The 23,850-nt window shown below is 34.6% G+C and overlaps 1 protein-coding gene across 1 annotated transcript in view; it reads left to right on the forward strand.

The window, feature by feature from the left end:
* smc3 (structural maintenance of chromosomes 3) overlaps nucleotides 1-17,868 on the forward strand; it is a 52,387-nt gene extending 34,519 nt beyond the window's left edge. Inside the window, exons 20-29 of the mRNA XM_056447585.1 lie at nucleotides 2,092-2,243; nucleotides 2,342-2,500; nucleotides 5,838-5,945; nucleotides 6,028-6,136; nucleotides 6,220-6,467; nucleotides 11,148-11,360; nucleotides 12,029-12,217; nucleotides 14,959-15,136; nucleotides 16,689-16,795; nucleotides 16,946-17,868. Of these exons, the coding sequence (XP_056303560.1) occupies nucleotides 2,092-2,243; nucleotides 2,342-2,500; nucleotides 5,838-5,945; nucleotides 6,028-6,136; nucleotides 6,220-6,467; nucleotides 11,148-11,360; nucleotides 12,029-12,217; nucleotides 14,959-15,136; nucleotides 16,689-16,795; nucleotides 16,946-17,017 (1,535 nt within the window). The 3' untranslated portion in view covers nucleotides 17,018-17,868. The remainder of the gene's footprint in view (nucleotides 1-2,091; nucleotides 2,244-2,341; nucleotides 2,501-5,837; nucleotides 5,946-6,027; nucleotides 6,137-6,219; nucleotides 6,468-11,147; nucleotides 11,361-12,028; nucleotides 12,218-14,958; nucleotides 15,137-16,688; nucleotides 16,796-16,945) is intronic.
* The last annotated feature ends 5,982 nt before the right edge of the window (nucleotides 17,869-23,850 follow it).

Genomic DNA, 23,850 nt, shown 5'->3' on the forward strand with positions numbered 1-23,850 from the left:
CAATTATTATAGATGTTTTAAGGCTGTAAAACCCTTACTACACTATATCCTCAGATAGACGTTAACATTTTCACACTTTTATCTCTTGTTTAATCGCTTGTGTAACTTCTGCCTTCCTTTAGCATATCCAGAAGTCCAACTTTTTGTGCGATGGTTATCTTCCTCTGCCTTTTGGGTGCTATCACAGTTGCCTTTGACGGTGCAGAATGTTTCATTGACATTGTAGGGATTGTTGGGAAGAAAACTTGCAAACATACTGTACGATCAAAGATTTATGTAAATTTGCCAGGCTGAACACATTCTGTACTGTACAGGAGACCTGGCATGGAGATTGATTGACAATGGTCTACAGCCAATCAGGATGCAGAAAAATGCATGTCAAATTGCAAAAAAAAAGAAACTGCAAGACGATAAAAGATAAACCTCATTATGGTGAGGGACCACTGTACATAATTATTTAAGTTTTTTTTATTTAATTTTTTTTTTTTCAGGAAGTTCAGTATGGTTTGTGGTGGATTTATGAGTTTCTTTATTCTGTTGAAGACGCGCACAAAAAAAGATAATTTGGAAGAAAGCCGGTAACCATTAGGTGCATCCCAAATCGCACACTCGTGCACTATTCTACACCATTTTGTAGTATAAACAGTGCAAATAGTGCGTTCACACTGAAATTTTGGCAATAGTGTGGGATGTTGGCAGGGTGCGAATTATACTTTGACAATCAGGGCGGTCATATTTTTTGATTATGTTTGGTAATATGCCTCAGTGGACCAAATTTAGGTATTTAATTCAATTACATCTAATATAATAATCAAACTCATGTTTGTTTTTAACATTTTTCAGGTATATTAAGTGGTTCTCAATGACGTTTATGATATTAAATAAATATATTAAGAGATGACCATGAAAGACTGCATGTATTTTTTATTTTGCTGTTTAACTTCCATGTGCAAGCAAGTGTATAATAAAATACAAACTATGCATCTAGCTTTATGGGCACCTACTGTACGAATGCCTGTTTTACAAGAAACATGTTTTGTGAGCACTTAGGCTGTCTGTTTTTGCTTTTGATTTGCCGGTTTCAAACCGCTGAATTAATATTTTTTGGTGCAAACATGCATTCACAATGGTATAAACTATTATAGGGCTGGTCAAATATAGATTTAAGTTATGTGTTATTTCAATTATTAAAATTATTTATGGGCATACCACCTATACATCTTGTTTTGATGTCCTTCAGGGGGGATCAAGTATTAATTAGGGGTATCTGACCCCCCTCCAAACCCCCCTGTAGTTCGCACCATGGATGTTGGACACTTCATGCACCCAATGGCCACTGCTTTCATCACGTAGCGGAGGGGGCGAAGCTTTCGGGCACTGATGTTGTATAATTTTATTTATTTATTATTTGCTTCATTTGTGAAAGCAAAATTCTCCTACTAGAGTGATTATACCGCCTCCTGATGGTGAATGCTCTTATACTCTTGGCAGGTATTATTTGGTTAAGAGATCATGTGATGATCAAAATGTGTGTAAATGCACAAACCAGCAGGCTGAGCACACTGTAAAACATCTGAAATGTTGATTTGGTCATTCTAAATCACCTTACGGTTTAGGTATTAGTGTTCTTACATCATTAATGACCTCCAGAATCAAGAGCGTCTGTGCTCCGCGTCTGACACCTTAAAAAACTCCCACGCTTTCACTGTGTGTCAGGATTGCCTTCTTAGGCCATTTATTAGATGAAGAAAAGATTGACACAGCTTCTCCTACTGCAGCAAATTCTGTTTTTACTGTCGGTATTTGGTGCCAGTTAATCAGGAAGTGACGATTTTGTTCACTTTGACTCGTTGGATGGAAACACTGCTTTATTCACATGTCTTTCATGCGATTATCCAGTTTTGCGCATAAAGTTCATTCGCATTTTTGGATGGAAACATAGCTAATGATTACCAGTTTCCAGCTTTCATCACAATATTACTGTTGTTGTGTGTTTAGGAGAATAAAATAAGGGTGAGTAAATTATGACAGAATATTCAGTTTTGAGTGATCTGAATAAGTAATTAAATGCTCCTTAACTCAGTTCATCACCTATCAATAATGAAATTGACCAGCTGATGAATCAGATGCAGCAGATCGAGACCCAGCAGAGGAAGTTCAAGGCCTCCAGAGACAGTATTCTGTCTGAAATGAAGATGCTGAAGGAGAAGAGACAGCAGTCGGAGAAGACCTTCATGCCCAAGGTAGCACATGCCTTCTGTTGTCAAGCAGAAGGTGTGTAACTCCTTCATTTCTCTTCCAGAGGACTAGATTGATAAGTCTTCTTTACTGTTTTCTTTAGCAACGCAGTCTTCAGAGTCTGGAGGCCAGTCTGCACGCCATGGAGAGCACAAGAGAGTCCTTGAAGGCCGAGCTGGGGACGGATCTGCTTTCTCAGCTCAGTTTAGAGGATCAGCGCAGGGTGGATGATCTCAATGATGAGATCCGACAGCTGCAGCAGGTCAGGATGAGCAAATATCATAGACACAGCTATTCTGATCAATTCTGAGGTCATGGTAATTTAACATAATAAAGGTCATATTCATATGCGAAAAATTTGTCACATGCACAAACCTTGCACACTGAGTTTAATGCCTGTTAATTAATCCATTACAAAAAAACAAAAAATATATCAGTCATGTGGTGATACTTTCTTCTCCAAAGTATTAAAAGAAATACAGGTTATATTGTGTTCATTCAGTACTGCATTAAGAAGGAGAGTTCTGCTTATCAAAGAGCTGCACTACGGTTATCCCGAAATGCAAAGTTTAGTTCAAGAAATTAGTGGAATTTTGATACATTGCTTGTGAAACTTCACACATTCACGTACATAAACAAATCCTGAAGAGACACTGGCAGTACCATAGACATTATAATAGACCATTTCAATGTGGTCATGTCATTGGCCCATGAACATTTCCTACTTGTTATCAAACTATTTCATAACTGTAACAAGAGGCAATTCAATCATAACTTAATGTTAAAACAGCTATCACAACAATATTTTTCAATATGTGGCTCTTTTTGGATTCTCGGAAGCGATAGAAATTAAAAATGTAAAACAGGAAATACGTTGGGACCATTGTTTTTGTTTACGTCTCTCAAAATGGTCTGTAGATGGTGGCCACATTGACATATAGAAACAACAGACCGAAGCGGACCATGCTTTTTATTATAATGTCGATGGGAGCTACGTGAATTGTTTGGAACTACACACACCAAGCAGCAGCAGGGGAGATGTGCGCTAGTCACTGAATCCAGTCTAGAGGTTCTCAACTGTCCGCCACATTCTGTCTTTATTTAATGCTCTGTGTTTGTCATGGTTGTCTGTAGCTCAAATGACGGCATTCTGTAATTAGCTTTTTGCTTGTACGGTGGCTCTAAACTGTCAGAACACCTCTCAAAGTACTTTTTCGGATGCGAAAAGCAAATAAAAATGAACCAGGTTTGAATTTTTTTTTACGATGGACGAAAGTTTTTGAGGCAGTGTGTCAGTACGATTTACACAACGTGAGGTCAAATTTATTTTTTAATGTGCGAAAACTCCAGACGAAAATTTCAGATTCAGTGTGCAATAACCATTACAGTTGAAGGCCCCCCAGTATATTAATCCCCAATTTCTGTTTAATTGAAAAGATTTTTTTCAACACATTTCTAAACACAATAGTTTTAATAACTGTTTTCTTTTATCTTTGCCATGATGATTTTTTTTACCAGATATTTTACCAGATATTTTTCAAGATACTTGTATTCAGCTTAAAGTGACATTTAAAGTCTTTACTAGGTTAATTAGAGTAAATAGGCAAGTCATTATATAATAATGGTTTGTTCTGGGGCTAATAATTTTGACCCTAAAATGGTTAAAAAAATTAATAACAGCTTTTATTCCATCCGAAATAAAAAATGAGACTCTCTCCAGGAGAAAGAAAATGATAGGAAATACTGTGAAAAATTCCTTGCTCTGTTAAACATCATTTGGGAAATATAAAAAAGATATTAAAAAAAATTGACCGCAGGGCAAATAATTTTGACTTCAACTGTATGTGTTGATCTCGAAATAATGAATTGATTGAATTTTGATTGAACAAAATTAATTCAACTATCAAATAAAAGCATCAAAAAAGTTGCAGCTTTTCATTTTTGCTATTATTTACAGAGAACACCTACTAAAATGTCATTCAATCTGGCAGTTTATATACAAAACAATTGTCAAGAAAAATATAAAATAAAAACAGTGCATGTACCATCTATATTTTTTAAAACTTAAATATTATATATTTTTTAAATAAAATTATATAAAAAAATTATATATAAAAGTTGATATTCAATATTTTTAAATGTCTTAAATCAAAAATGTATAATTGAACTTACTAATGAACAAAATTTTGCTTTTAATGTACTCCCTTTCAGGCCATCTAAAATTTTGGTGACATTAGCCATGTTTCCATCCAGAAATGCAAATTAAATTTATGTGCAAAACTGAGTTAATCATAAAAGACGTGTAAAATAGCGTTTCCATCCAATGAGTTAAAGAGACCAAAATCGACACTTCCTGAATAACTGGTGCAAAATATCAACAGTAAAAACTAAATTTGCTGTGGTATGAGAAGCTATTTAAATTTTTTTAATTACTGGCACCTCAGAAGACAATGACGACATGCAATGAACGTGTGGTGGCGTGTGAAGGCTTGAGCACAGATGCTCTTGACTATTCTGGAGGTATTTGATAATATAATAACGCTAATACTGAAATTTTTGAGGTGTTTTAGAATAACCAAAACAACATTTCAGATGTTTTACAATGTGCGCAGCCTGCTGGTTTGTCCTTTTACAAATTTTTATTGTCACATGATGTCTTATAACAAAGCCACATGAGTTTTTTTGTAATGCGCATACGGGAATTTGTTTGGTAAAAGTAGTTTATGCGCATCTTTTCTTATCGAATAAAGTTTATCCTACTCAGTTAAGCGCATACGTTTTTATGCGCATTTTCAAAATTGATGTGTATCGTGGCGTTTCCATCAACTGTTTTTTATGCGCGTATCCAAAATGCGCATTAAAATAGGTGGATGGAATTATAGCTAGTGTTTTCTTCAGTAGAACAGTAAGAGATTTTTATCTCATAGTGCACACTTAAGTGTACATCCTCCGAACCATTTAACAGTCTCTTTAAGTCTCTTTAACAGAATTAGCTTTGTCATAAAAATGAAGTAAATTTTAGAAGACTTTAACTAAAGCTTTCTTTTAATATGCTAAATGTGGACACAATGGATGAGAATCACTGTTAAGAGCAATAACAATCTTTTTTATTTCATTATTTTTTCATAATTCATAAAAGCCAAAATAATTCCTGAATTTTGATTCTGACAACAGAAAGAAATGCCAAGATGGACTGTTCACTGACCATCAGATGTGTTTGATGTGTTTGAGAATTGGCACTGAGGCCGCAGATGCAGCTCTTCACCACCTCCAGCCTCACACACGCACACACACGCACGACACAGACAATTGAAAAGCTACTTTAAATGTTGTGTAAGCAGCCCACATCATTAGCCTTTGTTAATTTTGCATTGCCTTTGATTTGGCTTGCTAATTCCTCTGCTTTTGTGTTGCTAGACGAGCTTAGCCTTGCATATGCACATCAGATCCATTTATACTTTTAAATCTGTGTTCATTGTAGCCAAAAGGCACATGTTCTGTTATTAGTCGAAATTGCTTTTCTATTAAACGATGATAACTAAATATGTAGCTTTTAGCCTTTCGGTTTTGGGTTAATTATGTTTTCTTCTTGTCTATAGGATAACAGACAACTGCTGAATGAGAGAATTAAACTGGAGGGAATCATGACCAGGGTGGAGACGTACCTCAACGAAAACCTGCGCAAACGTCTCGATCAAGTCGAGCAGGTAAAGATAGTTGGCTTTTTTCTTATATAAAAGTTCAGTACCTTGTAGTAGTTTGCTTTAAAAAAAAGTGTCTTGCATACAGGAATTAAATGAACTTCGAGAAACCGAAGGAGGAACCGTCCTCACAGCGACAACATCAGAGTTGGATGGCATTAACAAACGCATAAAAGACACTATGGCTCGCTCTGAAGGTGCACACTCAACTTATTGTTATAACTTCAACTTATAAAGCCTTATTCTCGTTGGTCTTCATAGAGTTTGTCTCATTTTTCAGATTTGGACACCCTCATCGATAAGACGGAGGTGGAAATCAAGGAGCACCAGAAGAGCATGGAGCGCTGGAAGAACATCGAGAAGGAGCAGAACGAAGCCATCAATCACGACACCAAGGAGCTGGAAAAGATGACCAACAGACAGGGCATGTTATTGAAAAAGAAAGAGGAGTGCATGAAGAAGATCCGGGAGCTGGGCTCCCTGCCACAGGAGGCCTTCGAGAAGTACCAGACGCTCACACTCAAGCAGGTACGCTAAAATGTGTTCTGTGCTGCAAGAGTTTTGTAGAAAGAGTATTCACTCAGGGGTGGTACAATGGCTCATTGGTTAGCACTGTCGCCTAACAGCAAGAAGGTCACTGGTTCAAGTACCGGCCGGGCCAGTTGGCGTTTCTGTGTGGAGTTTGCTTGTTCTAACCTGGGGGTTTCCTTTTGGTGCTCCGGTTTCCCCCACAGTGCAATAACTTGCTTGAATGTACAGGTCACATTTAAGAATTTTATACAGAAATATTTTTAAATTGGCTGCTGGTAAAAAAAAAAAAAGACTCTTCCTGTTAAAACAATGTGTACACTAGCAAATTGTATGAATTTCTCTGAGAAACATGTATATATTTATATAAATACTTATATTTTTCCCGTTTTTAACTTTGCATTTGCTACCAAAACTTAAATTTTTTACAAAAAATATTCAATTTCTCCTAGAAAGTACTTGAATTACTTTTGAAATTAAATTTGTTTATGGTTTTATTTCAAAATTATCTACTAATTTCTCAAGTACAGAATGAAAAAGAGAAATTCCTAATATTAAAAATATTGTACAATAACACTGACAAATAATGCACATTTCATCAATTTTTCAGAAAATGCATTTGAATATCACCAATATTAAGTTTAACACATTTAATTAAAGGTCTTCAATGGTGACTTTTTAAAATGGTCAAATGTCAAATGAAATTGACATTTTTAACGTAAATATTAAGTGTAAGTGAATTAAGTACAGTAAGGACTTTTAGGACGCTACATATGCTGAGGCATGAATTACAAAGGCTTTTGCTATCAAAACGTCATTTATTTTTCCCAAAACATTTTATTTGTTTTGCATTTTATAAAATAACATCCATTGCCTGAGAAATAAAAAATATAAATATGTATGTATTTTTCCAAGAGAGACAGAGTGAGTATGTTTACATGGACACCAATAATCAGATTTTAATACGATTAGGACAGTACTCTGATTAAGAGTCTACTGAAACCGAAATCAGATTAAGACATGTGGAGTATGGCGATTTTAGTCGCATTATTGAAGTGCAGTACAGACATGTAAACACCGCAATCAAACTATTACTGTCGTGTAGGATTTTCACTGCATTTTGTGACCGGATAGTCCATACACACACGGCTGTTTGACGCTATTCTCTGCACCTACCAAGTGAGTAAAGCACCACAGACACCTGCATCATCAATTGCAGAGTTTTTTTGTTCCCATTTGGGAAAAAATCTAACTCCATTAAAACAACACTCTTCCAGCAGTTCATATGTCTAATGAAAACAGTATTAAATATCTCATTTCCACAGAGGCCATGCATGAAATGTTCCTTATTGAAAAAGTGCCAGTCGCCAAATCAAGAATGAAACACTCGAAAATACAAGAAACTCTGGAGGAAATGTGGATACGCAATGACGTTAATCGAATTAAGTGCTATATCATGTAAAACGGGATCAGGAAAGGAACATTCAAAAAACTGCTCATGTGAACACCTTCATATTATTGTCTTATTCAGATTAAGGCAAATAATTCCATTACTGACGTCAATGTAAACGTAGTCATTGTGTTTGCTAACAAAACATAAGCCAAACAATACTAAGTTGCTTTGGAGTGTAGTCATAATTACTAATTTGATGTAAAATAGGCTACTAATAACCTAAATTATATTTACGCAAATTATTATTTTGACTGTGTACATGGTCCTTACAGGAGCTTTTTATTTCCCTTCACCTTCTAGTTAAAGTTCAGGGTTCCATCTCATCTCCTATGACTCATTCAGTCTGATATTAAACTCTATTTTTTTTTCTCGTTCAAAAGCCTGTCATAAACAAGCATTACATAATCATACGAAGACCACGACATGACCGGGTACCCTTGAAGAAGCCTCTCACCACCTCCTCCTCCTCAGCAGCTCATGTCTGGCTCTAGTTTTCCCTCTCATCCCCCTCCAGTCTTTCTGTTAGTTGATCCTCCTCCTGTGTCTCCACCTCTCCAGTCAGGGCCTCTATTATGTGTCAGTCCTCCTACACAGAGGTGACTCACTCTTCATTACCCCATGCTTGCGCTCTTGCTTTTTCACTCTTTTTTCGGTGGAGTTGAGGAGGGAGGATAAATTGTGCCATGTCTCTCTGTGTTTCTTTAGCTGTCTTCTGGAATTTTCTTTTTTAGGTTTTAAAGTGGGGATTATGGCATGGGTTTGCGCTGAACAAATTGACACGTTTTGTTATGATACAGTCTAAGTTTACATTTGTTAGTATTTTAATCTAAGGGGAAATGTTTTTAGTTTTATTTTGACATGAACATCACACTTACACTGGGCAACCAAATGCTTTTGTTTAAGTGTTTTAGCGGAGTTGCTAATTCTCAACACCTGTCCAAGGGAGGCTTGACATAAAATGAAAATAAATTAGACACATATACATAACATTATAATTCTTTACCTAAAATTGCAATAAGACAAAAGCAAAGGCAGCATGATCAAACAAACTAATAGACTATTTATGTACACTGCTGGTTTGTTTTTAACCATGTTTTAAGTACGCTACTAAACACATTTACATTACCCGTTCGCCTAAAATTATAAGGTAAACTATTCCACTATTTGGTTCCCTTAACAGAGAAAACAGATTGACCAAAAGAGGTCTTACACTTTGGAACAAGGCAGTCACCATTAGCAGTTGCTTGTGTGAGGTTTGATGCCTACTGATTAGGGCTGGGCGATATGGCAAAAATGCTATCTTAATAATTATTTCCCATATTGACGATAACGATAAATATTTCTATATAGTTTTTAATGCTTCCAGACTTAAAACAGTTCCCCAACAATGACTGAGGCTACGTCCAAAACGCCTACTGAGGTTTGAATTTAAATGTAATACTCGGTCGTTAGAAAAATACGTTCTATACAGTATGAATGAAATTCAGATGTACTACATCCACCATTTTGTCATGGTCACGTGACCTACCTGTGCCAGTTGCGTCGCTTCACTCCCATTCATGAATTCTCTCACGGGCCATCATGGGATGCACACTTCAGAATCTTGGCGGAATTAGTAAGTCATGCGGGTACTTCTCGCATACTGATTTTTGAATTCTATAAATTCGGACATGCTACTCAGCTCGCATACTGATTTTAGCGTACTACATAGTATGGAAGTATGCAATTTTGGACGCAGCATGAAGCCACAAAAATTAGATGGTTCATCAGATGCCATAACATATTTTTAGCCGATAAATTTTCCGTGGTGAAAAATTGGTTACACCTCTAATATTAACACACTTTTAGGTTCCCATTGTTGCACATTTCTGCTGTGTGATTGGCTCTTAGATCAATATAGAGGAAAAAAGTCCAGATCATTGTTATTGACACAAATTTTATCGCAATTTGATATATCATTTATCGGCCCAGATCTACTTGTCATTAGATCAGAAAACAGCATTGGAACATGATTATTTAAACATTTAAAAATCAATTAAAGATAATTAAATTTAATAAAACTATCAAAACTAAAAAAGTCATGTTTACATAAAACTTCCCAATGATGCCATCTTATAGGCTTTAAGGCCATAATTGCTTGTTAAAATATTGAATCAATAGGCTTCAAAGTGGTTAAAGAGGCTTGTGACCATGATGTAATGCAATATGACAAGTATGAAAATATCATAGTGCATATGTAGACTTTTGGCGATTTAAAAAAAAAACAAAAAAACAAAAAAAACCTTTATAAATTGTTAGATGCAGCGATTGTTTGCATTCACCAAAAACTTTTGTTTGTTTTAAATAATGCCCAGATTATTCAATTACTGTATACCTAAAACAGTACGACTTATCGGAAAACAATAAATTACTGTTTAATTAGTATATTTTTATTTATTGATTTTATTTATGTTTGTAGATTATATTTTATGTATATGCACTTCCCTACAGAATCATCCCAATTAATTCTTGCAAATAATGCAACTAATCTTGTGAAATTGTATTCATATTGCAATATATATCGCAATGTTGGATTTTTCCAATATCGCGCAACCATAGTTTTTAAGTTTATTGATCTTGCCATGAAATAGCCATAGGTTGCTAAACTAAACTAATATGCCCCTGAGTTTTGAACTTTGCCTTCATTGACATATCTTTTTATTCAATGAAAAAAAGCATATTTATTTGAAAAACGTTTTATTTCTTTGAAAAACGTTTGTGTTTTTTAAAGAATTTTTACAATGTATAAACCTTAAATTCGCTAACTTTGTATTTGCTATCAAAACTTGCACGTTCCTCAGAGAAACGTTTTACTAAATAAATGCCAAATAAGCTTTTTTTACACTGCATAATTTTCACATTCAGCTTGCAAGAATCTTTACTATTTACTTGTAAATTTTTCAGTTTCCCATGAAATTATATCTTCTTAGTGTGCAAAATGTTCTCGTTTTATAAAGAAATTTAGAATTCACTTTTAGCGAACAATGCCTTTGCTTGCTATATAATTCAGATAGTCACAAACTTTGGACATGAAGTTTCTTGGTGTAGCAAAAGTTTTGCAAGTGAATGCAATGGTTTTCGGGGAATGCAAAAGAATGTTGAAATTCTCACTACTTCCAACCCCATTAGGTGTGTTGTACCATTTCAGTGGTTTATGTTGTGTAATGATTTTGTCTTTTTGTGTTTAGTTGTTCAGGAAGCTGGAGCAGTGCAACACGGAGCTGAAGAAGTACAGCCATGTGAATAAAAAAGCCTTGGATCAGTTCGTCAATTTCTCAGAGCAGAAAGAGAAGCTGATCAAGAGGCAGGACGAGCTGGACAGAGGCTACAAATCCATCATGGAGCTCATGAACGTCTTGGAACTGCGCAAATACGAGGCCATCCAGCTCACCTTCAAGCAGGTACGACTTCCAGACAACCTCAAGTTATTGACAAAAAATACAAATAAAATCAGAGTTTCTGCCTTTAAAATGTCTTAAATTAAACTAATATTGTGTTGTAGGTTTTAAAACGGGTTTTAATTTTCTTATGTCCATGGAACAATAGCTTTTGAGCTTAATTTATAGCTTTCACTGACTGCACGTGCACCTTCACACGCTTTTATTCTTAATGTGTTCGTCATTGCACTATTATTTTAAACAACAGGGGGTAACTCAGTGTGATCGTCATGAGGAAAAACTGTGGTGAGGAAGTAGGTTGAGCATGAAGTGAATGACTAATGAATAAATGTAATTGGGTATAATTTCAATAGGTTGTGGATGAATTTGTGAAAATATTTTAATACACTCACAAATCCAAACTACAAAGGAGCTGAGCATGCTGCCTTGCCTTTACAGACAAGCAAATATAATTCTGGTTTATTAAAGTCATTAAAATGCTGCAGCGGCACTATAGAATGTGGTGGTACTATAGAACGGACTTCTGGATTTCTTTAGCTTTCCAAATAGCTTTATAACGACAGACGAGATCAACATCATACTATAGCTTTTAAATTTCTTGTCTTAAAGTCTTAAATTTGACCTGATGAAACCTGTAATCAAATAAAAACGTGTGTTTTGTGTCCCTTCAGGTGTCGAAGAACTTCAGCGAGGTGTTTCAGAAGCTGGTGCCTGGCGGTAAAGCCACTCTGGTGATGAAGAAGGGTGACACTGAGGGTGGACAGTCTCAGGACGAGGGTGAGGGTGGAGACAGCGAGAGAGCATCGTCCTCTCAGAGCAGTGTGCCCAGTGTGGACCAGTTCACTGGAGTGGGCATCAGGGTAAGGAAGATCATGTTTGTGTGCATATAGTTGAATGTAATTATTAAATAATACAATGTAAATAATAATAAAAAATGGGTTATTTCTCTTCTGCTTCAAGATTAGTAATATTAATGTAATTCAGCAAAGGTTTCCATGTTTTTAAAGACTATCTTAATGAAAACATTTTTTTTTCCTAGCTATAACGATAAAAAAAAATTTCTGACTCTTTCTTTTTTTAAAGACTGGACCTTTTTTGTGTCTGTAAACACCCAAAAATGAGTCTTTGAAAACAATGACATCACGCATACACAGTATGTGTTTAGGTAGCTGTAGATTTAAGGCAAGTGCAACAAACAGACTCAACATTGGCAGTATGCAGTCACCATCAATACATCTCAATAAAACTTTTGAGAAAACTCTGTTTACGACTCTGTTTAACAATATGGTTCCTCACAATAACATTTGTAAGTTCTCCATGTATTTATAGACCATATGTGGTGAGGACACTGACCTGGACAGACTGTTGTACATTTCATTTATTTAGTTTTTAAAGTTTGTCTAAGAAGAGTGTGCATGGTTTGCTTGTTTTAACACTTTATTAACATATTATTCAAGTAATAAATTGTTTTTAATGGGACAAGTAAAAATCCTTATGGTTTAGCCCTTTATAGGTCTGAAATGTCATACATCATGGTCTTAAAAAGGTCTTAAAATGTCTTAAATTTGACTTGGTGAAACCTGCAGAAACCCTGTGTTTACTAACAAGGTGACAATGCCAACTACTGGCCTGGCATATGTAATAGTGTTTTTGTGGACGTGTAAACTCATTTTGAAAATGTTATCAAGAAACTTCAAAAGGCAAAAGTTTTTAGGTACAGAAATGTAATTTTTTTTGCTTTGATTTTTCTCATTTCTAGTCCAAATATAAAAAAAAATCTTAAGTAAAAACATTGTTTTGTGTTAAAATTCTGATGAAATAAGGCAAGTTAAGAGTTTTACATTAAAACAAGCAAAATTGTTTGCCAGTGGGGCAAATTAAATAATTTTGTTTTCGCTTTGAAATGTAGATATTTGGACAAGAAACAAAGACAAAAAAAAAAAAAAAAAACACTTTTGTTGCATAAATTGTATAAATTCAGTAAAAAAAAACTTAATTAAATACAATATGGTAGCTCCTTGTTAACTATAACCCAGACTTAACTTTGCATATTCTTTGCGAAGTGACTGTTGTAGATAGTTGCGAAATTGATGCTGAAATGATATTTTTTGCACCCCTAGTGTAAACTTAGTCTAATTTACCATATAGGTAAAAATGTTCACCTTGGTAAGCAGATTTCTGACCTAATCTGGGGTGAGTTTCCCAAAACCATCATTAGCCAACTAAGGTTGCAAGTTCTGTCATTACAAACATAGTTTGTTGATTTGCCGTTTCCCAAATCCATCGCTCTAATTAACATTCGCAAACTCCGTCGCAAACTTGAGCACTAGCAACTACACCTCTTGAGCTGTTGTTAGAAACAAAGTTCCTGGCTGTGTTCTATTCCCACTTATCCCCCTATGCCCTATTCATTTAGAACATTCTAACATTCAAAGTTGGAATGATTAAACATAAAAAAGCATTAAAGTCATCACTCTTAGGTGTAATTTGCTTTCAAAGTATTTTTACAGTTCAGTTTTAACAATCTTCATGTTTACAATTGTGCTCCCTTCGCAGTGCACTTTGAAAACATTGATATCATTTTGAACACAGCCTCTTGATGAAAGCTATAGGTGACCTATTATTAAAAGCAGAATTTATGTTACATCTCCAAGCTTGTGAAAACAAACAAAAAACATAGCATATGTTAATTCTTTTAATTTATAGTGGGTTATTTATTACGTATCTCTACTGTATAAGACATGGGCCTGCTGGTTAGAACTTTCTGCTGTGGTTTGCATGTGTCAAATTGCACAAGAAGACTTTTCAAAAACAAACAAACAAAAAATATATCCTACTTAATAATAATAATAATCATCATCATCATTATTTATATTATTATTAAATATATTTATAATAAATAGCCTCATTATTTATTTATTTATTTGATTTATATATGATATTAGAATACGTGTTAGCTTTTGTAAGTGATTTTATGTTAATTTAGAATAGAATATGTAATATTCTAATAATATTAGTAAAGCAAACATAGGCCTTATGTTCCATTTACATATATTTCAATTAATATAGAAAGCAAGTGCATGTCTTTACCAAAATTAATATTGGATTTTATTTTAAATGCGTGTTTGTGTAAAACAATATAATTTGCACAAGGAATGATGGGGTTCATCTCTAAAGAATTTGATACTCCACCCTGTTTAGAGCATCAATATGGGCGTTTTACGCCATAACTAACGTGGTTCAAAGGATGGATCTGCATCAGAGAAACTAGGGGTTTTGGGAAACATTGGTCACTACATCGTTCTTTTCCCGAATGATGCATCGTACTATGATAGTTCAACCGCGAATTACATCGTTGTTTGGGAAATGGATCCTCTGGCTGGTAGCACACCGGTGGACAATTAAGTTACTGCAGAATAATAATAATAATAATTAACATCATCTTATCAGCAAGGCATATCGGTATCATTTTCCATACGATGTCAGAGCTTATATTTTGAGACATTGTTGCCTGGTTTATTGTGAATCCCTTGTTTGTTTATATTATGTGTGTCAGATTTACATGCTCAGGCTTGACGCCTTTTGTGTTTGTGTTGGTTAGGTGTCGTTCACGGGTAAACAGGGAGAGATGAGGGAGATGCAGCAGCTTTCTGGAGGTCAGAAGTCTCTGGTGGCTCTGGCTCTCATCTTTGCCATCCAGAAATGTGATCCTGCTCCTTTCTACCTGTTTGATGAAATCGACCAGGCTCTGGACGCACAGCATAGAAAAGCAGTGTCAGGTAATCACACTAGCGATTGTTCACGATAGACATACTCTGAACATTATAGCAAATGAATAAGTGAGTTAAAAGAAAAAAGTTTCATCAAAAGTGCAGTTGACAAAAGATAAGGCATATGCAAATGCACAAAATGATCCTAATTGTTTTTAGTCTACACAAAATCTTCATCTGAAATATGCAACTTTTGATTTTGACACAGTAGGCATCCTAGTTTTAATTCAAGCTACTCAACTTTTTTACACCCAGTAAATCAATATGACTTTATCAGAATTGATTTTAGATAAGGCTGGGCGATAAATGAATTTTATCGATTAACTTGTGTAATTTACATCCATTTGTTTGAATGAAAATCTGTTTTCACGACTATCGTTCAACACGTGACGCTCTCCTCTGTGCTCCTGTAGTTTTGCCATAGAAACACACAAACAACATGGCAAAGGAGAACTCTGAGAAATGTTACGCTGTGAACACAAAAACTTGGTGAAAAAATGGAAAAAGCCGTTCATTATTAGGTACCATAAATATCAAGACTATGACAACTCGCTCTGTGAACTAACGTTCGTCTACCAGTTGCAGTGCATGCCTAATGTTCATGTTGAAATAAAACATACAAATATTAGAGAAATAAATATTTTAGAAAGAGGTCTCCTTTTTAACAGTCGGTTTACTGTCACTGTAATTTTATGATTGCATATAATTTAATTGATATTTTCATTATTATAAAAGTCTTGTATGCAATTGATGCAAATGATACCTGGCAAGGTCCTCGAAGAAAAGTTTTTTTTTTTTCACTAGCATTTCAGAGTTGGGTGTAACTTGTTCCACAGTAACGCGTTACTGTATTCTAATTACATTTTTGAGGAATGCTGTAATGTAACGAATTACATTTTAAATTTGTGAATGTAAAGTCAATAAAGTGAATGTAATTGCATTACTTAAGTTACAAATATAGTTTTTAAAACATTAGTTTTAAAAAACACAGCTTCCCAACTCAGCCTAAACAGACTAAATAGAATTTTTGTGCTGGATCGGGAGTAAAGTAATTAGTAAAGTAGTCAGATTACAATTTTCCAGTAGGAATCAGTAATTTGTAATCTATTACTTTTTAAAGTAACTTACCCAACACTGTCTATTTAATTATATAGGTTAGTACTTTTTTTAGTTGGGGAAAATTTGAAAAAAAAAATTTGTGAAAAAATTGGGGATTTTTTTTCAAAGGGCCTTATTGCCCAGCCCTAATTTTAGATTAGATATTTAATTGACATTTTAATTTAAATATTAAAATATATTATATAATATTTTATTTAGTTTGCTTTAGCGGTCTGCTTGGTTTCTATATTGTCATTTTATAAAAATAAAAAGATAGCATTGTAATTTGTAAAAAGCAAAAAAGATAACTTGATACAATAGGCAAATGTATTTTTGCAACTAACTAAAAGGTTAGTTTTCACAGCATTTTTTTTTTAAATGACAAACAAAATGCTTTATTTTTTCATAACTGCAAGCCACAATTTCCACTGCGGATATTTGAGTGTTTGATGTGGCCTTTCAGACATGATCATGGAGCTGGCCGGACACGCTCAGTTCATCACCACCACCTTCAGACCCGAGCTGCTTGAGTCGGCCGACAAGTTCTACGGCGTCAAATTCAGAAACAAGGTAACAGACATCATTAACACTCCGACGTGCCAAACAATTAGCACATGCAAACCAGTCTGGAGCTTTGAAAACGAACTATAAATGGAAGTTTCATCAAGCACAGATGAGCTCCCCAGGCTTAATCTCTCCGTGTGTGTGTGTGTGTTTTAGGTGAGTCACATCGATGTGATCTCGGCAGAGCAGGCGAAGGACTTTGTGGAGGACGACACCACTCACGGCTAAGAGAAAAACACACACCTCTGGCAGTCATTTTCCTCATTTTTCCACCGCCAACTCAACTGGTGTGTTTCCTTTTAAAATCCCAGTTGGGTCGAAAGCTGTTTGTTTGTTTGTTTTTTATTCTGAGCAGGATTCGCTGACAAATGGTTGTTTTTACAGTTTTATATTTTCTCTCTTATTGATTCTCTTGTATTTCAAGGATAAAACACTGAAATGTTTGTTGGTTTGTTTGTTGTTCCGAGGCCAATGCTTGAGACCTGCTTCAGCTTGAGTTATTTAAAGATGAGGAAGTTAGGGAACCAATGTTATAAGCTGAGTCTCAGTACACAGGTATGTGTGTATGTTAAAGGGATAGTTTATGCAAAAAATTTAATTTACTCATCATTTACTCTCCCTCAAGTCATTCCAGACATAAATGAGTTTCTTTCTTTTTGGTGAACATAAAAGAAGATAATTTGAAGAATTTTGGAAACCAGTTTTATTGATATCCATAAAAGAAATACTATGGAAGTCAGAGGTTTCCAGAATTTTTAAAACATCTTTGTGTTAAACAGGAAAAGCACATTAAGGGTGAGTAAATGATTTTTAATTGTTGTGTAAACTATCCCTTTTAAAGTCTGTTTGCCGCAGGTTCTCTCTTCTTCACTACTAATCAACTAGCATGAGCTGTTCACTTTTTTTTTTAAGCGATATATATGAAAGCTGCTCATTTTGTAGGTTTTTTTCTTCCCCTGAATGAGCTTAAATGTTTTTATCAACGTTTGCTTCACTTGTTCTTTGGTCATTGTGATTTAGTCTTTTAATGTGTTTTCTGTTACCCATAAAAGAATAAAATAACCCTGGTCTTTATCAAAGCTGGTTTCGTGCACTGCTTCATTGGCACTAGAGGGCGCTGTTTCACACGCTTTACTGTTTTGATGTTGTGACGTCATGGGGATGTGCTTCATGTTGAACCTTCAGATACTTGGAGGATGCTTTTGGCTTGTAGACAAGTAAGTATTTATAATTCTATAGAAATATATGAACAATATGTGGTGTACTATACATGCAGCTATGGAAAAAAATAAAGGGCCACCTAATGTCTGTTGTTTCTGGATTTTATGGATTTATTTATTTTTGACATAATATATGCGTGTGTGAACTGTATATTTATTATGTGTATATAAATACACACACGCGCATGCATATGTTTGATTTGATTTGGAAACTATATATATATATATATATATATATATATATATATATATATATATATATATATATATATATATATATATATATATATATATATATATATATATTGCTTACAAAATATATAAATACAAAATATAGCTAATGTCAGACTTTTTATTTTTCCAATATTGTGTATCGTTTCCAAATCAAATATATATATACATATACATACATACATACATACATACAGTTTTACCATATGACTTGAATAGCTCTATTTGGAAATTATTTATTAATTTGAGACTGGGATGATTCTGTAGGGGAGTGAAATGAGCATGAAATGTAATAAATTAGAAGAATAGCCAAATGCAATAGAGCAAAATCAAATCTTGTATTTATGTACAGAAGTAAAAAAACAAAATCAAATTTAAAATAACACTGTAAAGACTTAACTGTTTCAGTAGTTCATTAAAATTATTTTCTATCAAAGTTACAAATGGTAAAATGCATGTTTCTGAATGCTTTAAATTGACTTAATTGCTTAAAAAGGTGTGCTAAATGACTTGATGCTTAAAAAACTGGCTAAAAAAATCCCTATATATATATATATATATATATATATATATATATATATATATATATATATATATATATATATATATATATATATATATATATATATATATATATATATATATATATATATTACACCTGTACTTATGCACTTACACACTCAACAGCATAGTAATTGTATGTAGTGTCGTCCCAAATGGAACTAACAAAAAGACGATTATTAAATGTCTGACATAAATACATGAGAAGTGTTGCAGATCAGAAAATTACAACATTAAACGGACACCTGAGTGAGTGATGTGTTTGTGCTGATGTAGAATTCGCTGTTGTCGACATTAGCTAACGATACATATATTATTAATAAATCTGATTAAAGCCATAATTCATTTGTTTTATCTGTTCATTTGTATAGGTGATGATGAGGAATTAATTTCATTTTTTTTTTTCGAACACATAATGACATTAGTCTGTTAAAATGACTTCTTTATTTTGTATGATCTGAAATGTCCTCAGACTGGTGCTGTGTGCATTGAGGATGAAGAAGTGCAGCAGTGTGCTGATGAATAAGATGAGGTTGGAGATGCTGTAGTGCTGTGGTTGAGAGCCTGACAGATGTTCCTGTGGTCTCTTCATCTTCAGAATATGTTTCTCAGGCATGGACCGATTCATGTCTCAACCGCCTTTTAGTCTTGACTGCAGCAGTGATGATGCAGAATGATGATGACAAACAGACGAAGATCATCTGCAGAACTGGCCCCGCTGTGTGGAGAAGCAGCAGAACATGCAGTTCTGTCTCTAATACATGATTGTTAGAATAAGTCTGAATAAAGCTTTATTTCATGTGTCATTGACTTGTTTGTCTTAGTTATATTTATTTATTCTTTTAATCATATAATAATGTTTAATTTTATAGTCAATAAATGAAGTAAGCATTTTTCAATAATGTACACATTATTTTATATTTTGACAGAAAATTAAGGCCTATTCACATTGGCTGCATTTGTCAAGAGACTATTAATCTATAGCTGTAGCATATAAAACATGTTAATTTGTATTTTGTTTCATGTATATATGTGATTTGTTTGATTTATATAGATGCCTTTCATTATTGAAATTAAAAATATATATTTTGACGTAAAGAATAAATTAAAATGCTTATTCCCCGGTAAATTTTGAACCAAAATTTGGCCACTACTGAACACAAAGATGAACATCACTACTCTTGGATGGGCTTCAGTAAGTAACACAACACACTATTGATGCCAATATAATAAAATATTACAATAATTCTCCATATCTTCTGGCTTATATATGAAGAGTTCAGATGCAAAAACCTTTAAATGCCATCTGTTCTAAAATTTTGCAAGCTCCGGTGTGTAGGTTCAGTAAATCCACATTTATGGCAAAAAATAGGTTCTTTGCATTGCCTTTAAAGTGACATAACTATAAAAATATTTGAAAAACGCTCATTTCAGAAGAAAATTTCAGATGGCACTTAGAAGTTTTTGCAACTGAACTCTTCATATATATATATATATATATATATATATATATATATATATATATATATATATATATATATATATATATATATATATATATATATATATATATATATATATATATATATATATATATATCCTGGTATAAATAAGAAAAAGGCGATAAAACTATTAGGTAGAGTTGTCACGTTAATGATGCGAGGTGCTTCTGTCCCTGTTATATTATTATGGGATTGTTGTAATTATTATTAATAATTAAAGAACTTACAATTTATACAGGCTCTGAAAAACATTGTTGTATCTTTTATAATTAACAAAAATGACGTAAATGTGATTGGTTTCTTTTATTATATGAAATTATATGCACTCAAATGCACAATGAGAAGGTTATCTGCGTTGAATATTCAAACAAGTCTAGAAAACAAGCGAGATTTAAGAAGGTTATTGGTGAATGAAAAATGATATACAAACAATACAGAAAACAACAAATTCATGTTAATTTTTTAAAATAAAAATGTTAGTTTAATTGAAGATTAAACCTGCAATTTCTTGTTGCGCTTGTAACGTCAGTCACATGATAACGTAAGCGGATGACGTACGATCCCATTCATACTTAACGAGATTTGGCTGTTGAGTGCCTACTCTTTTAGTCCTCGTTAAGTAAGTACTCACTGAAATTGAGTACATACTCAAGCATGCGGTTTCGAACGCAGCCTAATGTTTTTTACTAAGCGGAAATGCAAACCGTTTCCCTGGTGACGATTGACGGTTGCCAAATCAGTAAAATAAATGACCAAACTACCCTAATGTTTTTTATTTATAAAGATAGTGCTTATTTCAACATATTTATAATGTCTGAGAGACAGCGCGTCGGTGTCCATTAGCCAAAGACGGTTGACGTTGTCTATCCACAAGATGGCGCCAGGACCGCACATTAAGCCCTTTCTTCGAAGATTAAAACTGCGTGTTTTATAACTACATCTGATCAAATCATTATTAAACTGGTAAGTGATATTCTAAGTCGATCTCTCTCTTTGTATAGGTTGCAACTATGCAGTTTATTTATAAGGACAGTGCCTATTTTTATACGGTTACTTTCTTATTATACGGTTACTTTCTTATTATACGGTTACTTTCCTATCCTGGTTCTCAACAGTGTTATTCAGAGACCTCACCCCCGAACACCCCCTCCTTATCACAAACACAACAGCAGTCTGGTTGTGACTGCACTGCTTTTTAGAATGTGTTAATGAGTTAATTAATGTGATATCATGATTGCAACAGAGAAATACTGTAGACTGTAACACTGTAAAGAGATATCTCTGTAGACGGATGGCATTTCATGTCAAGTTCAGACTTATAATCTTAAAATGTGAGCAAAATCACCTGTTTTGTCATCATTTAGACATTGAGAATCATTCAAATACTCGCTCTAAAGTGACGTTGGTGAATTAGTAACGGCTTCTGCTGTTTTGTCGTCAGCTGCAGATGTGAATGAATGGCGGAAGAAAGTAGTTCCTAATACAAAAGGTTTTTTTAGACTCTCCATGTTTGATTTTAATTTTTATATACACGTTCGTGCCGTCGAACTGTTGTATAAACGCAATATCACACTCATAGCAGTGCAATATGGCTGTATATCAGCACTGGTGGGAGGCTAAAGCAAGGCGTGTACATGACAGTTAAAAGCATCACACACCAGACGCGGACATTCGCATGATATTTAACATGAAACTAATGGCGCTCTGTGGCACGGCAGAGAAATGAACAGAGTCCTGAGTCGTGGCTGGGCTCCGCGGATAGCCGGCGACTTGCGGCGCCGGTGTGTGTACCCTGATTGAAACTTATGTTTAGAATTCTGAAATGTATGGCGCTGTGTGGCGCTACGCGGCGCTTCTTGGTGCGACCTGCTTTAGGCACACAGCCTGAAGGCTTTGTGCCAACGCATACCAGTGCTGATATACAGCCATATATACAGTTAAAGTCAGAATTAGCCTATTAGCTCCTCTATTTATTTTTTCCTCAATTTCTTTTTAACGGAGAGTTTTTTTCAACACATTTCTAAAAATAATAGTTTTAATAACTCATTTCTAATAACTGATTCATTTGATCTTTGCCATGATGACAGGGCTGCCAACTCTCAAGCATTCAGCGTGAGAGTCACGCAATTGACAGTATTCTTACGCCACACATCCATTTTCTCATGCAGAAAAATCCTCCCGTGAAATATTTTTTCCGTTTTAATGAAGACAGTTTTAAAGACTTTTATTGTTTTACAAAAATGTTATTCCCTCTATGTGCAACCCATCCAACGCTGGTGAAAGCAATGTAATCAAAAACAAACTTGACGCATGCATGCAGAAAACATACCCGCGCGCTTCTCACGCCACCCCTGCTTGACACGCTGCTCGCATTGCCGCTCCCGGTATGAATCCCGGTTGTGAACATGCATGCCAAAAAAATAGGCGCTGCTCAGTGCTCACGCGTTGTGCAACAGGTGTTGTGCCGAGAAACGCACACCTGCCGTAAAATGCACTTTTAGACTTTCATTGGGATTCTAAGTCTACATGAAAACCAAAAGCCATAATGGATTAAAACGTAATATGATAATTAACTTGATGGATAAAGCAAAAACAGTGAGTGAAACGCATTTTCAAACGCACCAGGTTTAAAAATAAATGTAAAAAATTCTGTAATCTTAAGGGAAGGGTTCACTCTCATTGCTGTCATAATGATGTTATAAAAAATTATCAATTTAAGTTAATAGATGCACATTTAAGAGGGGCTGCGCTTGATGGCAGGGGTAACAGCCCTTAATGTACAAGTGTCAGCGCGCAAAATTACAGTTTAACTAATATAATGATGATTTAATTTTGACTAGCATTTCTCCTGATAGATTTTTTTTGTATGAAGCAGAAAGGTGGGATGAAGTCAGGGAGTTTACACTTAATAAACCTAATTCTTGGCCATAAGTCAGGTCTAAGACAACACACAACAGATAATTCTATAAAACATATTTTTTGAGTTTTATACAATCAATAGAATTTCATTCTAATGAAATAAATATTCATTCATTAATTTTTCCTTCAGCTAAGTCTCTATTTCAGGGGTCGCCACAGCGGAATAAACTGCCAACTGTTCCGGTATATGTTTTACGCAGTGGACGCCCTTTCAGCTGCAACCCAGTACGGGGAAACACCCATACACACTCATTCACGCACACACTGATGCACTACAACTAATTTAGTTCATCAATTCCCCTATAGCGCATGTGTTTGGACTGTGGGGGAAACCGGAGCACCCAGAGGAAACCCATGCGAACACGGGGATAACATGCAAACTCCACACAGAAACGCCAACTGACCCTGCTGTGACTTGAACCAGTGACCTTCTTGCTGTGAGGCCACAGTGCTAACCACTGAGCCACCATGCTGTCCTGAAGTTAATATATTTATGCAAAAGATTTCTTAAATGATCTTAGCATATCACTTCAATTGTATTTTTACATTGTTAAAGTTCGAGCCCTGGCTGCGTTAGTTGGCATTTCTGTGTGGAGTTTGCATGTTCTCCCCGTGTTTGCGTGGATTT

The sequence above is a fragment of the Danio aesculapii genome, chromosome 22 (genome assembly GCF_903798145.1).
Source record: "Danio aesculapii chromosome 22, fDanAes4.1, whole genome shotgun sequence".
Classification (NCBI taxonomy): Eukaryota; Metazoa; Chordata; class Actinopteri; order Cypriniformes; family Danionidae; genus Danio; species Danio aesculapii.